At 45.7% G+C, this 16,035-nt stretch overlaps 5 protein-coding genes across 8 annotated transcripts in view; 2 read left to right on the top strand and 3 right to left on the bottom strand.

Annotated features, from left to right (window-relative positions):
- Positions 1-40: 40 nt before the first annotated feature.
- On the top strand, positions 41-2,946 carry LOC6729216 (cell division cycle protein 16 homolog). The gene is made up of 6 exons (XM_016177331.2): positions 41-244; positions 307-817; positions 870-1,152; positions 1,211-1,468; positions 1,536-2,184; positions 2,244-2,946. Exons 1-6 carry the CDS (start codon positions 149-151, stop codon positions 2,601-2,603), a joined length of 2,157 nt encoding a protein of 718 aa, XP_016035870.1. The 5' UTR covers positions 41-148; the 3' UTR covers positions 2,604-2,946.
- A 141-nt stretch (positions 2,947-3,087) lies between these two features.
- Positions 3,088-4,884, top strand: LOC6729217 (hatching enzyme 1.2). Its single transcript, XM_016177332.3, has 2 exons — positions 3,088-4,426; positions 4,491-4,884. The coding sequence occupies exons 1-2, from the start codon at positions 3,605-3,607 to the stop codon at positions 4,731-4,733; spliced, it is 1,065 nt and encodes a 354-aa protein (XP_016035871.1). The 5' UTR covers positions 3,088-3,604; the 3' UTR covers positions 4,734-4,884.
- A 42-nt stretch (positions 4,885-4,926) lies between these two features.
- Positions 4,927-6,877, bottom strand: LOC6729218. The gene has a single exon (XM_002104503.4). The coding sequence runs from the start codon at positions 6,731-6,733 to the stop codon at positions 5,081-5,083; it is 1,653 nt and encodes a 550-aa protein (XP_002104539.1). The 5' UTR covers positions 6,734-6,877; the 3' UTR covers positions 4,927-5,080.
- Positions 6,878-7,016: 139 nt separating this feature from the next.
- On the bottom strand, positions 7,017-8,987 carry LOC6729219 (glutamate dehydrogenase, mitochondrial). Its single transcript, XM_002104504.4, has 4 exons — positions 8,497-8,987; positions 7,855-8,447; positions 7,390-7,797; positions 7,017-7,327 (listed from the first exon to the last, which is right to left on the bottom strand). Exons 1-4 carry the CDS (start codon positions 8,876-8,878, stop codon positions 7,103-7,105), a joined length of 1,608 nt encoding a protein of 535 aa, XP_002104540.1. The 5' UTR covers positions 8,879-8,987; the 3' UTR covers positions 7,017-7,102.
- A 911-nt stretch (positions 8,988-9,898) lies between these two features.
- The window catches only part of LOC6729221 (ETS-like protein pointed), a 54,693-nt gene continuing 48,556 nt past the window's right edge, over positions 9,899-16,035 (bottom strand). For 2 of the 4 annotated variants that reach the window (XM_016174878.3, XM_016174880.3), the window contains 3 exons: positions 10,487-11,451; positions 10,266-10,423; positions 9,899-10,198 (listed from right to left, as the gene is read on the bottom strand). In XM_016174878.3, coding sequence (XP_016035872.1) covers positions 10,135-10,198; positions 10,266-10,423; positions 10,487-11,451 — 1,187 coding nt within the window. In that variant the 3' untranslated portion in view covers positions 9,899-10,134. Of the gene's footprint in view, positions 10,199-10,265; positions 10,424-10,486; positions 11,452-12,844; positions 14,423-16,035 lie in introns of those variants that run through there. The other 2 variants (XM_016174879.3, XM_016174881.3) reach the window with 2 other exon arrangements.

Raw genomic sequence — 16,035 nt, forward strand, 5'->3', positions numbered from 1 at the left:
CTCTCAGTAGCTCAAACAACTGTTTCCAGTGAATGGCAACAATACAGCTGTTTTGCACAGCGTTGCCAGTATGTTCAAATAAGTAATTACAAGCGGCGGCAAACTTGCATTAAATTTCTAACAAAAATACAATACTAAGTTAATAAAAATGCCCGGGGATACGGAAAACACAAGTACTGACACCACAAATGAACACATCGACCTGGCCTTGTACCGGCAGCTGGTCAAACAATTCATAGACATGGTAAGCCAAAAAAACAAAAGCCGGCAAGCGGAGCCTGAGTGAAAATTCAATTGCATTTTTAGCGTCGCTATGCCACAGCGCTGTTTTGGGCAGAAAAGGTGGCCGTGCTTGGTGGCCAGGAACCCAGGGATATTTACTACCAGGCGCAGTGCATGTACCTACTGGGGGAATACCATCGTGCTGCTCACACAATACAGCACCACAAGCTAGAGAAGAACTCACTGCCGTGTTTTAACCTACTCCTGGAAAGTCTCTATGCGGCCAAGGAGTTTACCGAGGCGGCCAATGTCATCCAGAATGTGGAGGTGGAAGTCATGACCACATCGCTGATCAACCAGCCCGTGGATGCGAGCAGTGGCTGCTATCTGGAAAGCAACAGTGTCTTTGGTGGCGAGGAGAATCACAGAAATGAACTGCTTTCATCCATCTACCTAATGAAGGGCAAGGTTTATGAGGCCCTGGACAATCGCGGCATGGCAATGGACTTCTATGTTCAGGCTCTTCACAAATCCGTATACTGCTTTGAGGCTCTGGAGGCGCTGGTTCAGCACGAAATGCTGATGGCTTGGGAAGGTGAGCATACACCTACTTTTTGAATATAGTATAATCACCTTAATCATTGCAGAGTTTGAGCTTATGCACCATTTACCGCTGGCACAACAATCCAGCGAAGCTGATGCCAAGTTTATACTAAAACTTTATGAATCTCGCCTGAAGAAGTACTACGAGTTGATTTCCGCACGCAATGCTGAGGAGATGTCCCCCATTGTTAATCCCGACATACTGCAGTTTATCAAGGAATTTACAGCTCGAGTGCAGCAGAGCGGGACGTCAGACACACAAATGCCCAAGGTGAGCGCCGTCAAGGTGCCGCTTACGCCCAGCCAGTTCATGTCGCCCGCACAGAAGTCAGTTCTAATGATATATCTAGTATATAGCGCATTCTAATATATGTTTTATTTTTAGAGTCCTGGAAGATCTAAAGGCGCCCACATTTTCCCTACAAACTAGTCTCTCCAAGGCTTCTTCCCTCATTGATGCTTCTCACCGGTCCATGTTCGACTCCTCCAGTAGAAGGCGATCGCGTGATCACGACACGGACACATTAATTCCTATCGCTGAATGTCTTGATCGGGTACAACGTAGTACTGACATAATGGCCGCGGAGGCGGAAAAGTGTTTCTACGACTGCGACTACAAACAGTGCCTGAAAATACTCAATGAGTAAGTGTAGAACGGCATAAAAGACTTATATTGATCAAAAATGTATTTGGTTTTGCTTATCATATAGACTCCTTAAGGTGGATCCCTTCCATAACACTGCACTGACCATTCAGATTGCCTGCCTAGTGGAAAACGGCGACTTTAACCGGCTCTTTTACGTAGCCCATAAGCTGGTGGACCGTTATCCGGACAAAGCGATCTCTTGGTACGCCGTGGGCTGCTACTACGACATGATTGGCAAAAGTGATCCTGCCCGGCGTTATCTCTCCAAGGCAACTGCTTTGGATCGACTTTATGGCCCCGCTTGGTTAGCTTATGGTCACAGCTTTGCCAATGAGAATGAGCACGAGCAGGCAATGGCAGCCTATTTTAAGGCCACACAACTGATGCGAGGTTGTCATCTCCCATTGCTTTACATAGGTGTGGAGTGTGGGCTAACCAAAAACCTTGAGCTAGCTGAGAAATTTTTCCTACAGGCTATGAATATTGCGCCGCTGGATGTATATGTACTTCATGAGCTCGGTGTGATAAAGTACGAGTATGAGTTTTTTGACGGAGCCGCCACCATTTTCCAGTGCACCGTGGACATTGTGAAACAGCGGGCCAAGAGCAACAACGAGGAGATCTCGTCCCGGTGGGAACCGCTTTTTATAAACCTTGGTCATTCGCTGCGCAAGGTGCATAAGTACGAGGAAGCTCTATACAACTTTCAATATGTGAGTATATTATTGTACTATAGGTAGTTTATCCATGATACTCAACGTTTGACTTTCAGGCACTTCTATTAAAGCCGCAGAGTCCTACTACTTACACTTCAATAGGATTTATACATGCTTTACTAGGAAACCTAGACCCCGCCATCGAAGCTTTCCACAAGAGCTTGGCCCTGAACAGAGACTGCATAGTGACGTCTACAATCCTCAAGAATTGTATCGAAGACCTTATGGACGACTCGGCCACTATCGATGAGATCTGCAGCGCGGCCTTGCGAGACGTGGCCAAGAATATCACGGCCAACAGTCGCCGGGTGTTGAACTCGGACAAGTTTAATGGAATGAAGCTAAAGTTCGACGAGGAAGAGGAGTTTGCCAACTCCGATTCCAACATGGTAGTGGAAATGAGCTTCGATACCTAGAAATGTATACTAACTTATGTCAATCATTAATGTTAGCTCCGATTGTTAGCCAGACAAACATATGCCATGCACTTGAACTTAATTCGTGGCCAGAACAAATACAGATGTTTATGCTTGTATATTGTCGTCTGGCTAATGAGCGAAGTCTTGGGATTTTTCAGTTCTGTTTTTCCCACTATCAATCGAAGTCGCCGCCATGTGAATTACATTAAGTATTTAAGAAAACGCAAAAGTCTCATTTGAATCATAATTGTACGGCCAGCCAAGAGTGGTCCTAGCCACGTTCTTTCAATCATTCTGTAACTTGAATACAATTAAATTAAGCTTAGCATATTGCAAGGAACTAAAGTTGTAATCAAAAGAGTTAGGTTCCTCTAATAAGCACGTACCCCAAAGTTACTTGGCAACCAAAATTTGAACTTTTTCAATGCCATTTGGAAAGATTTCTTTGGAGTGACACAAAGTTCCGTAGATACAAATTATACAAGTGTTTCGCGTGTCTTTCCACTCCAAATAGCCGGCAAATTATTCCGGAATATCTTCCAACAGCAGGCGGTATAAATCCATAAAGGCAAGAGGTCGCCGCGATAGTGCTTATCGGTTATCGCTTTGGGGGCGACAAATTACGTATAAAGTCGTTAAACTTTGGATATGCAAACAAACTACTGATACACTTTATGGCAATAGCGAAGCAGACACAGTCCCATATGTATAGCCGCTTAACGAGAGTGCTGGCCAAATATTTACCAGGCCATAAAGCGTGTGACAAACCAAGAAGCCAGCGATGACGATTGCAGCTCCGTTGAAGGTTTCCTCGTGGAAAACATGTTTATGCATATGAAAGCCACCGCCACCGGCAATGTTTGATAAAGCGTTGGCGGCGAGATTATGCTGGAAAATATATAAATCCCGACCGGGCCCGGACTCAGCACAGTTTCATTCTAGCCATTCAGCAAAGAGGCAATCCAATCAAACAAACAAAAGCAATTACGATTATAACAATGAGCCAGAAAGTATTTCTCGTCCTAGCTTTGGCTCTATCGGCCTGCCAAGCGCTGCCCTATGTATCCTACGACGATGTTGACGATACGGAGGTCATCGAGCTGCCTGGAAATGGAATCGAGGAGGTACCACCCACTCTTGGCAAGGACATCATCGACCTGACACCATTGGGAACGGCGCTCTTTGGCAAACCGGATGAGGAGGTAACGGCGAATCGTGTGGGTAACTTCAGTGCCGATGCTGATGAGATGAATCCTGAGGAACTGGGCAGCTACCTGGAGGGCGATATGCTGGTGCCGCAAACGGATCTGATCATGAAAAATGGCCTGCCCACTCAGTCCTCCCGTTGGCCAAATGGTGTGGTGCCTTATGAAATTCGAGGAAACTTCAATGCCAGAGATATGGCCACAATCGAAAATGCCATTGGTGAGTACCATCGTCGGACGTGCATCCGGTTTGTGAAGCGCAGCTCTGAGCGGGATTACATCTCCATCCGCGGCGACAACTCCGGCTGCTGGTCCTCCGTTGGTCGAGTGGGTGGCAAGCAGGAGGTGAACCTACAGTCACCCGGCTGTCTCAGTCGTCCAGGAACCGCCATGCACGAGCTGATGCACGCCCTGGGCTTCCTCCATGAACAGAACCGCATGGAGCGCGATGGTTATGTGGCCATTCAGTACAACAATGTCCAGTCCTCGGCGATGAACAACTTCGAGAAGGCCGCCCGCACGGAGGCCTTTGGGGTGCCCTACGACTATGGCAGCGTGATGCACTATTCCAAGAACGCCTTCTCCATCAACGGACAGCCCACCATTCTGGCCATGGTGAGTACAATGGTACTGAAGTCTCCTGGGTTTAACTTAACACTCTTAATTTCTGCATCCGCAGCAAGCCAACGGCGCCGAGAAAATGGGCCAGAGGAATGGTTTCTCCGACTACGATATCCAGAAGCTGAATCGTATGTACGATTGTGGCACTGTCAACGCTGTTCCAGCTTCCCCAGGATTACCCGCTCCTGTTCCCGCTCCTGGCGCCCCTGCTGGCAGTGGCAATCCCATTGTAGATAGCTTCATCGGCGGCCTGATCAACGGATTGGGATTGGGCGATGAGAAGAAGGAGACCAGTTCATAGACAGAACCTAGCCGCAGAATCTACTAGCTCGTACCATCACCAACGCTCGAAAGTATTTAACGCATTCCACATACCAAAAATCTAGCACCATTACTTGAACTTATAGCTAATATGTTTAGTTGATAATTATTAAAATTTAGCATGAATTGAACCAAAGGATTTTAATATTCATCAGTTGGAATCGACTAATTTTAAGCTGTAGGTTAACTTGGGAATTTATTATAATTGCAACCGAAACATGAGGATCAGACGATTCTAGTCCTAGATATCTAACCGAAAAATGTTGCACATATGCATATTTGAAACCGAAACTAAAGGGAATGTGGTTTGTGACATGTATTCCAGGACTACATGTTGCGCTTGGCGGCCAGGAGGCGGGATCGCGGCAAACGACACTGGCTGATGCTGTGCAGGCGGTACTGCATCTCCGGCTGCGTGACCTTCTCGTACAGCTTCTTCTTGGCCTCGGCAACCGTGTGGACAAGCACACCATCGCCGCCCTCATCCATGTTGAAGGCTTCGCCCTCGGCGCACTCGGGACACTGTTGGGTGAGCACAATGTCATTGAGATCGGTGGGCAGCTCGCAAATCTTCTCGATCTGCTTGACCACATAGTCGAAGCGACCCTCCTCTTGGCGCTCCATCACATAAACACTAGCCGTCAGCTCCTGGACCCTTGTCTCGAGAAGCTTAAGGAATCGATTGACATTAACCAGATTGACGTGGGTGTGGTCACCAAGGAGCTTGGTCAGCGGACTGGCATCAATGGAACACATCTCGCAGACCGTCTCCACGCCCTGTAGAAGATTCTCCAAACGTGCATCGTTGTTTTCCCGCGCCTTGTGCAGTTCCATGTTGGATTCCTGTTTGGTACGCACCTTGTTCTCCAGGCTGGAGATCTGATCCAGTTGGTCCTGCAACGTGTTGGAGTTATCCTTTTTCAGGTTGACTATGTCCTCAAACAGGCGATTCACCGAATTATTCAGCATAGTTATGTGGTAGCTCATTTCGTTGGCATAGTTGAAGAACGAGTAATAGAGACTCTCCTGCTGCTGAAACTTGTCGATCACCTCGTCCATATTGCTAGAGTCTGTATACTGGAGGATCTTCTGCAGCACCGAGTTGTAGAGATTGATCTTTTTGTTGTGCACCCGTCGGAATTCGTCCCTTCGCTTGTACTCCTTGGGCTGCAGATCGGCCAGCTCTCGAGGCTTAGACTTGCAATTCAGGAAGGCGGTGTTGTCCCCATCGGCTGCCACCTTTCGCATAATGCCCTGCATCTCCACGCGTCTCATGTCGCGCTCCTTGGCCTCCCTTTTGGCCAGCAAATCAATTTTCTCGTACACCTCAATGCAGCCATCGAAGGTATTCAGTGCGTACTCGATCAGATCTATGAGATACTTTTTCTCGCTGTTCAGCTTCTGCACCATTTTGGTGTATGAATCATTGAAGAAGGTGCGGTGATTCAGGATGCGGATGAGCTGCTCTCGCAGATCCGCATTGGCCGCCGTGAAACCGCACTCCTGACGCACTCCCACCTCCAGCGAATTCTCCAAAATGGTCATCCTTTTCCGGGCCCGCATCACATAGGCCTGATGTTGCTGATCCGGAATGGTTAAACGATTCAGGTTGTATATTTGCTTGGACATGCGACTTATCTCCTTCTCCATGTTGGAAATCGATGTCTTCAGCGAATTTATGTCCTGCGACAGGTTCTCCTGGCACTCGACATGGCAGCGGATCAGTTCCAGCCAGCGATTGTTCTGTTTTTTGTGGGTTGTGCCACTGGCCACCCAGATCTGGGCCCGCAGATCGTTCTTCTCCTCCTCCAGCTGGTCGATGGCCGTCTCAAAGCTGGCCTCGATGATAGTCTCCTTGCGGGTCTTGAGTTTGCTGGACAGGATCTTCTTGTACTCGCGCTGTCGCTTGCCCAGTTCCTTGTGCTTCAGCAGGTAGCTTTCCAGGAAGGCGAGCTTGTCAAACTTCTTGATTTCCTCCATGGCGAATGCTTTCTTCGATAGGTAACCCAAAACGGAGTTCCACCTTATATAAGTGGGGACTTTACTAACGCAAATCAAGCAGAATATTCGTGTTTGTATGTTGGCTTTAATCTCTAAACTCTAAAATCTCTGTCTAAACTCTAAATAAGATGAATTGTATGTCAAGGCGTATGTGGCGTATATTTTGGATAAAAACATAAAAATTAAAAATAATATATTGCATAACTAGATCGAGCATTTATGCCAATATAATTTGTTGGTTGATTTAAATTAGGCATATTTAATGTTTTAATTAAATAGTAACTCTTTTATTAAGCTTAAGAATTAAGAATTAACCAATGAAAAACTGTGAATTTCTTGTGTAAACCACTACTGTTGCGAAATTCCGGAGCTTTCCATGGCTTGGAAAATTTTGAATGATGACCAGACGTAAGCGGCCCTCCGCAGATCGTTGCACAATTCAAATTTGTGGGCCATTTCCTTGATGCCACGTGCTGCAGACTCCATAACTGTTTGGAGAGCCGAGTCCACGATATCCGCCTCTGTGGTGCATTGTTGTATCCTCTTAAGTTTCTTATTGGGGCATATGTTCGGCTGAAGGAGAAAAGTAAGGGGTCTTAAAAATATATACTACTTAAGGGTACGGATGGACGTACTAGATTACTATCGGGGCATTCATGCAAAGACTCATTGATGGAGTTCATCAGTTCGATAATAAGCTCGGATGTTGATTTAGAGTTCATTTTGCCATATGACACGTGGTTTATGTTTTTGAGGTACTCAAAGTAGGATACTGTTACGCCGCCCGCATTGCAATAGAGATCGGGAACTAGGAGCACACCCTTATCCAATAGGATCTTCTCGCCAGATGGTGTGGTCGGTCCGTTGGCGCCTTCCAGGATCAGCTTGGCCTTGATGTCCTTGGCATTGTCGATGGTTATCACTTTTTGGGTGGCACACGGCATAAGGATATCGGTTTCGGCTATCAGCAAGTCATCCTTAGACTCCTGAGCTTTCGGATATCCCTTAATAGTCTTCTTTTCCTCCGTGTATTCAAAAAGATCCTATAACGTAATGCGTTTCTTTAGAAAATTACCTAGAAAATGGGTGGAGCCACTTACATTGATATCAATGCCATCCTTATTGACGAGAGAAACATCAAACTCTTTTATCCCGATGACCTTGGCGCCCGCCTCATGCACATACTTAGCGGCAAAGGAGCCCACATTGCCGAATCCCTGCACTATGACCGTCTTGTCCTTCCAACCCGTCTTCCACTTGAGCAGATCCATCCATTCCTTATCCTTCAGGAAGAGATCGCCCGCCTTCCAAACGCCTCTGCCCGTTGCCGAATGGCGTCCATTAATGCCGCCGTTGTGAACGGGCTTCCCGGTGACAATAGCCGAGGAATTGATGTCCTTGTAGCCAAATGTCTTCTGGTACTGATCCACAATCCAGCTCATCTCACGTGGACCAGTGTTCACATCGGGCGCCGGCACATCGATGCCTGGGCCAATCATATTGCGCTTGAGCAACTCCATCGTGTATCGCCGTGTGATCGTCTGCAGCTCATCCACTGTATACTTCTTTGGATCGATACAAATGCCACCCTTCGATCCACCATAAGGTACATTCACACATGCGCACTTGAACGTCATAATGGCGGCAAGGGCTTTAACTTCGCTCTCGTTCACGTCCAGAGCGTATCGGATTCCTGTAAGAGATCCGATGCTAAAAAATTCGCGCATATATGACACACTTACCGCCCTTGAGAGGCAATCGATGGCGGACATGATGCGAACGATAACCGCTGATGATCTCGTAGGTGCCGTTTTTGCGAACGATGGGAAAATTGACCTCCACCGAGGTGGAGACGCTGCCCAGGAGATTCAGTATAGCGGTGACTCGAGCCTGACGCTCCTCCGGCTTCATATGCGGATACTTTTCCATTTCCTTGAGCAATGCGGGCTCCATCGTCTGCGCCGCCTTGTGGTAATAATATAGCACCATTTCCGAGAATTCCGGGTCCTTGTCCGTCTCAACTTTTTTCAGCTTCTCGGGCACCTGGTGTGCGGAACGTTTTAATACTTGCCTTGGCATAAGAGGGTATATCCCATTCAAAATCCGTGCCGTATAACGAAGCATTTTGCAAAAACACAACAGTCTAGAAAGTTAATTCGAATTTGGATAAAAATCAACTGATAAGAGAAATACTTGATATTTTGACCAACTTGATATATTTCCCAGAGAGAACTACGATTGCTCTTGTTGTATTTTTATATTGGCTTTCTTTTATTGTTTTTATCTTAGCATTGTTAATGGTAGCTTTAATATTACGATGTACGCTTGTATAAATACAATATTTTAGAATTGCTCTACAAATGTATGTGTATCTATGTAATCAATATAACGTTATGTTTATGGGTGTAATACGTGGCTATGCATCTACGAGCTAGACTTAAGTAGTTAATAGCTATACACACACATACTAGGTAATAAACACTTCTTGAACTGTCGATTAACGCACTAGGGAAACTATGGATCCTATGTATCTAGGATTAGCCTATAAGTATACAGATAGCACACGATAACAAGGGCTCATCAAATACATGATAAGCTGTTGTGCCGTTTTACGTTTAAAACTTTTGGGATCGCACGGAAGCGCACAGAAGTACGGAAAAAAAACGGGGGGCGTTTTGGAGTGGAAAACTTAGTTGTACCAGTAGCACAGATTACAGGTTAGACATACATAAATACTAGAGACCTACTTATATGCCATTCACATCTTCATCGCTATGTACATGCATGATTTTGAAATGTTTGTGGTGGTGCCCCGTGCGGGTAAAATGATTATGTAAGTATAACAAAATGTTGCGCTCTAATATCACTTTTGGGACACATGCTTTATGGCCTCTATCAACGTTCGATCCTTGCAGCTGACATCTTCTACGGACTATGTGAGAACGCAGAAGCAACATCGCATTGCACACAGAATTTCAAATTTAATTCGGTTTATCTTCAACTGGTTCTCTTGCTATAAGATCGGCTTACAACTAAATCTGAAGTATTTTAAATTAATTTCAAATTAATTCAAAAGTCTAATTTTTACACGGTAATTACAAGCAAATCGGTTTGACAGGTTGGTGGGTGGGGTATTTTTTTTGTTTGTTTGTGTTTTGTGGGGGGGAGTCAGGACTTTGGGGATTTGATTTGGGAGTTGGCCAACACTTTAATCTCGTTGCAAGATCGCAGATCGGGGATTGCTGCTTAAAAGCTAACATCACGCTTGGTAAACAATAACGCTCGAAAGTATTTTGCGGCTGGTTGAGTACAATCCGTGGCTGGGAGCAGGTCTCCTGGAGCTGTTCCCATTTTTAGGCAGCTTCTCCGCTGCTCCGCTGCTAATCCACATCTTTTTTCTCAATCTTAAGATCGTACTTGGCCACCAGCTCCTCGGGGGTGTGCCTGTAAATGAAAATAGTGGTTATTAATAAGGATTCTATTATCTTTGTCCATCTGTCCAACTACTTACCCAACTAGATTCTGGAGATCACAGACAAAGCGGTAGACATATCGTTTGCCTGCCGTCTTGTGGATGATGTTTTTGTCATAATAGTAGCGCAGTCCGCGACTCAGCTTCTCGTAGTTCATCTTGGGCTTGTTCTTGCGGATTCCCCAACGACGAGCCACCTGATGAAGATAGATGGATGTAAGTTAGGGATTCACTAATAGTTATATTACCAATGGACTTACCTCATCAGGATCTGTTAGCTTGAACTCCCAGCCATCGCCGGTCCACGAGATGAAGCTCTGGCACGTCTTGTCCAGCAGCAGCTCGAGCAGAAATTGCCACAGTTGAATGGGACCCGATCCTGTGAAGCACGGCACTCCGCCCTGCGTCGTGTAGCCACCCAGCAGACCCTTGTCCAGACCCAAGGTGCTCATATACGCTGCCGGATGCTGGTGGGCATGGGCTGCTCCCCACTGATCCATGGCCGTGGACTGGGGGCCCATCGACTGGAAGGATTGGGCATCGTAGGGCGTAAATTCCGGCGGATAACCATCGTGGAATCGACCCCTGCCCGCGTAACTGCCATAGAACTCCGAGCTGCTGTCCATGTAACCGTTGCTGTTTCCGGTGCTTCCGCCGCTGGCTCCACCACTGCCATTTCCCCCACTCGATTGCTGACTCTGGTGATCCTGCGCAGAGATCGTGCTGTGATAATCGCTTTCATCGCCACCGCCTCCGGAGCTCCTGCCGCCGGTTGGCCCACTGCCACTCCCGCCACCGTAGGCGGCCAGGTGGGCGGGCAATCCATAACTACTGAGATCCGTGGGATCGTTCTGGCTATTACTGCCGCCATAGCCACCGATATTACCATTCTGGGTGCCCGGCTCCTCTTTGAGGTGATGTTGGAAGATCGCCGCCGCCATAAAGTTAATATTATTGTTGTTATTATTGTTGTTATTGCTGCCCGCATTCGCATTGTTGCTGCCACCGCTGTTGTTGTTGTTGCTGCTGCTGTTTGTGTTGCTGCTGCTGGTGTTGTTGTTTTCGTTGTTGCTGTTGTTGCTCTGCTGGACAGCGGGCGGCAGCATGGAGTTATTGTTGTTGCTGCTGGCGCTACCGCTGCCATTGACAGTCGGCTGCTGCGATTGCTGCTGCTGCGGGGGCGTGCTGTTGTTGATGCGGTCGTGTGTGTTGCTGGTGTTGTAGCCTGTAAGCGATACGAAACATGAGATGGTAATTGGATTAGACAATGTTATAGATATGGGTATGTGAAGAGTATAATCTGTGGCCGTCAATCAATCCATTTAAAGACGAAATAAGTATTTAGGAAACGAAAGCAGTTCAGCTAAAAAACGATCCTGAAAATCAGCGTTCAATTATTTTAAGTTAATTTAAACTTATTATTATCGCTACTGGTTAAAAATGACATATGCAAATATAAAATGTTTGTATGTTACTCATATGATAATCACATTGATGTGATCGAAATTCGGAGAACTTTTGAATGAAACGTTCAATTTCTAAGAAATTAAATTTATATTTCTATTAAATTCTCTTTTTTATATCACACAAAGAAGTCTTGTCATAAATTCAAATATAAAATAAAATTTCTATAAAAATCTTAGAAAGCCATGTAGTTATCGTGGGAAATTCGCGTCGCTTAAATCTGCAGATACATTTTTCACACGCCAAAACACATTGATTACAGATTGTTCGCAATTTCAATTAAATGCTGTTCATAGAAATGGGGCGTCTCTCAAGCGAGCGAAAGACTTCGAAAACCAATCAAAATCACAGCGCACACACACACAAGCACAGGCCACAAGCACACAGATACCCACGCACACAGACACAACCACCCCGATCTAATGGTGTGCACGCTACATTAATTGCGAATACAGCGAAATTTAACACATTTCGATGTACACTCGTGTATCTGTGGGATACGAAAACCTGTTGGCACATACCCACATACACACGCGCAGCCCTCTAGCTGTCCCACTCGCACACGGCAAAGACATAAAAAGCTTTCCCAGCGCTTCGTTTCGATTCCCATTCGCTCGCAGATACAGAGACACAAAGATACAGATACAGCCCCTCGTTGGCTGGCCAAAGAGTTGGCAGCGCCTCTTTAGGTGCCGCCTCCAGAGAGCGCAAGAGCATCCGTATCTGCCAGATACATCTGTATCTGAGGCCGGTCACAGGGGCATCTTCTAGCGCTCAACAAGCCACTTATCACCCAGCGCAATCGGATGCACGCAGCGAAAAATGTGATGACAGTGTATTTGTAGTATATTTAATATTGTAACTATATGCAGATATAATTAAATTTAAATTTTACTTTGTGAAGTGAAAATTAAACGTAGTATATGTTGAATATCCTTAGTTAGTTAGAACTTAGTTACAACATTTTTTCTCTACGTGTATGTAAGAGTCCTCCCCCCTTAGCCACCGCGACTTGTTGCGTGTCAAACACTTAAAAACAAATTACGAATTTAATTATGCCACCGCAAGGCGTCTTCTTCTGGTTTGCTGCCTTTTCACACCCCAGCAATCGTAATTAAAAGCACCGTTTTTGATGTCGGTAAATATTTGCTGACCTGTACCTGAACTAAAGAAGTTGACATCCGAGTCCGTGTAGTAGGCATTCGCATCGCCCACAAAGGGCGCCATATCATTGAAGTAGCCCAGTCCCAGCGAAGCAGCCGTGGAGCTGCTCAACGCCCCCACCAGGTTGTTCGCAGTCGCGCTCCCGGTGGCGAATCCCTGCGATGAGGCACTCGACGAGGAGCCACTCGAACTGGAGCCGGAGGAGGTGGTGGTGGTGCTGCCCGTACTGCCGCCGGATAAGCGATGATGGGGCAGCTGGGCTGATGATCCGTATCCGTGTTGCTGCTGCGACTGGTGGCTATGCTGCTGCTGCTGCTGCTGTTGCGGGTGTTGCAGGAGTAGGGATTGCTGCTGCTGCTGCAGCTGCTGTTGCATCGTGTGATGGCTGTGCAGTCCTGTCTGCTGCGCCAATTGGTGATGCGGATGGCTGTGATGGCTGTGGTGATGATGATGATGATGCTGAGCCAGGTGGTAGCTGGGATAGTTCTCATAGCTTTGCAGGACCATGTTGTAGTTGGGCGCCGTGTGGCAATTGTTATTGTTGCTGCTACTGCTGCTGCTGCTGGTAATGGTGGTGCTGTTGAAGTGACTCTGATTGAGATGCTCCTGGAGCTGCTGCTCCTTATCGCTGTCCAAGGCGTTGGCGGCACTGATTATGCTGGCATTCACTAAAAACGCAGAGGGCGGCATTTCTTCGCTTCAAAATGATCGGTACTCAAAAACGGAAACTCCACCTCGCTGGTCAAAGTGCACGTCATTGACTCTGAACTAGGCAAATCTGCGGGATCAGCTCTCAATTGATTAGAATGGATTGTCCCCTTATGCTGGTGGTACTTGCAGTTGTATTAAAATTGATTTCACTTCACTTTCGTTTCTCTGGTTTTATGATGTTTGGGGGTATATTTTAATTTTTGCACTGTCAGTTGTCGTTTTGTGTGGTTTATGAATTTGGTTTTTTTTGGATGCGGGTCCTAATCAATTGGATGGCCCGCTGGACAATTGATAAGTTTTTAGGTATGAGGGTGTGATGATATTACCAAATCCCTGCTTAGCTTGCGGGATTTTAATTAGCATGTGTATTTACGATCGCACTTGTTCAGATACATATATGTATTTGCGGCATTCGCAGTTCACACACCGTCGCGAATTCGTAGCACTTTTGCGAATTAATGGCAATTAATTGTGAGCACTTCACGATCGTCGCTCTGGCACGGGCGATAAATTAATGCGCATATCGTAACTATATGTACATTGTTTTCATTCCGCGCGACAATCAGTATGTTTGCTGTTGTTTTTCTTTCGTTCCTTAAATTCACATTTAATTTTTTCCTTTATCGTTATTGTGTATTTTGCGCGCCTTTTCCCCGATAAAAAACAGAACGGGACGTAAGATCAAGTTGGGACCACTATATAGCTGATGGGATACTATATACACAAAGAGCATGCGACGTCAGCTCCGCCACCTTCGACATCCGTTCAAGAACTGAAGTTGCTCTGAAGTTGCACTCGGGTTGTTGGCTGTTCGTCGGCCAGCTCGGCACTGGCTCTCTCTTTCTGGCCGCGTCGCCTCTCGCTCGCACACAAACGACCGTGTGTGGGAGAGAACGCTTCGTGTGCGCTTCGGCTCGACGACTTCGTCTCGCATTCCGAGATACCGAGATACAGATACGAATGTGCCAATGGCAAATAATAATAATGGAATACTTTCACAGGGTGTTTCTCACACGCTCTCGGCTCAATCAGCCATCCATCGACTGCTCTCTTAGTTAGTGGCAGTGACTAAAAAAAGCCACAGCGACTAAAATTAAATGGCCCGCCGCTGCGCATTTAAGGCAAACGTTTGCTTAAAGAGTTTCGTAGTTCTACTTGTTGAAGCTTAAATTATCTGAATATTTTTTGTTTGTTTTAAATCAGCTAGATAGAGTTTTTAAGAAAAGCTTAAACACAATGTTATCATTACCCGAAAGTTACTCATTTCACAGAAAATATTCTTTATAAAATTGTTATCTGTATTTCGTAAGACTAAAACTATTGTTTGATATCATTTTCTTAAACGGATGTTTCTGTGGAATTTTAGCTCTTATCCATTGCAATTAGCTTTTTCTTTTACGAATTATTCACCATTTAAATGTTTTTTTTAGCAACAGTACAGTTTCTAGTCGAATTTGGGTTTTTTCGAATCATTAACAACGCCAACTCGCTAGACCCGTCAAAATGGCCCTCAGCAAATCAGAAGACAGCGAGGCAGCGACGAACGGAATAAAAAGATACAAAAGTATCTCGGCCCACTGGTCAGTTGGCTGGGCTCTTGGCGATCATTACCATGATGATCGAGTGGGCAGCACATCATCAGCAAGCTCCACACAGCAAATGTATCTCACAGATACTCGCATAATGAGCCAAAGTGGGATTGGCTGCCGCCTCTCACAAACACATTCGTTCGATGAGATCATGCCAAAAAAAAAAAAAAAAGGAAAACGAAAAACAGAGCAGCAAGAAATTAAAAATTAGTTAACTATTCCAAACCGAAGGCGTACGTGTCTTTGACTTGGCCCCACTTTCAGATACACATATGTATTATATAAATAATTTTTTGTTTTGGCTAATGAACAGCAAAAAATAAATAAAAATGGTGGCCATAGCTCTGGAAACGTGTTTTGGGGCATTTTTTCCGCTGTCCGTTAGCCAATGACAATTTGCTTTGGATTTTCGGGCTAAATACGAGTCCGAAACGTGAAATCCAGAATGACACGTTTTAACTTCGAAAAGATAGATCCATGGCTGAGTGGTTAGAGATATCGAACGCCATAAAGAAGCCATAGGTGAGGTGGATTTTTCGCTTATCAGGCTTTGGGGCAGCTGCTCTTATCGGCGGGGGAATCGCTTGTTGATTCTCAACCCACTGATACATATTGCAATGGCCTCAAGTGGTCGTCTTTTCTTGGAAATCCCCAATGCACCGCGAGCTGATAAAGCACAAAAGTTATGCGCTGGGGTTATTACACGAAACAAAGTTGCCAATTTAACGGCATACATAATAAATACGCATAAGGAAGCCCCAAAACTAAACAGCTGTTGACCATATTTGGTTGTGGCCACAAAAGGATGGCTTGCTTACTTTTTTGGCCACTTAAGAATTCTTGCAGCACAATCATATTTATAATGTAAAATATATTTATAA

This window comes from Drosophila simulans, chromosome 3R (assembly GCF_016746395.2).
Source record: "Drosophila simulans strain w501 chromosome 3R, Prin_Dsim_3.1, whole genome shotgun sequence".
NCBI lineage: Eukaryota > Metazoa > Arthropoda > Insecta > Diptera > Drosophilidae > Drosophila > Drosophila simulans.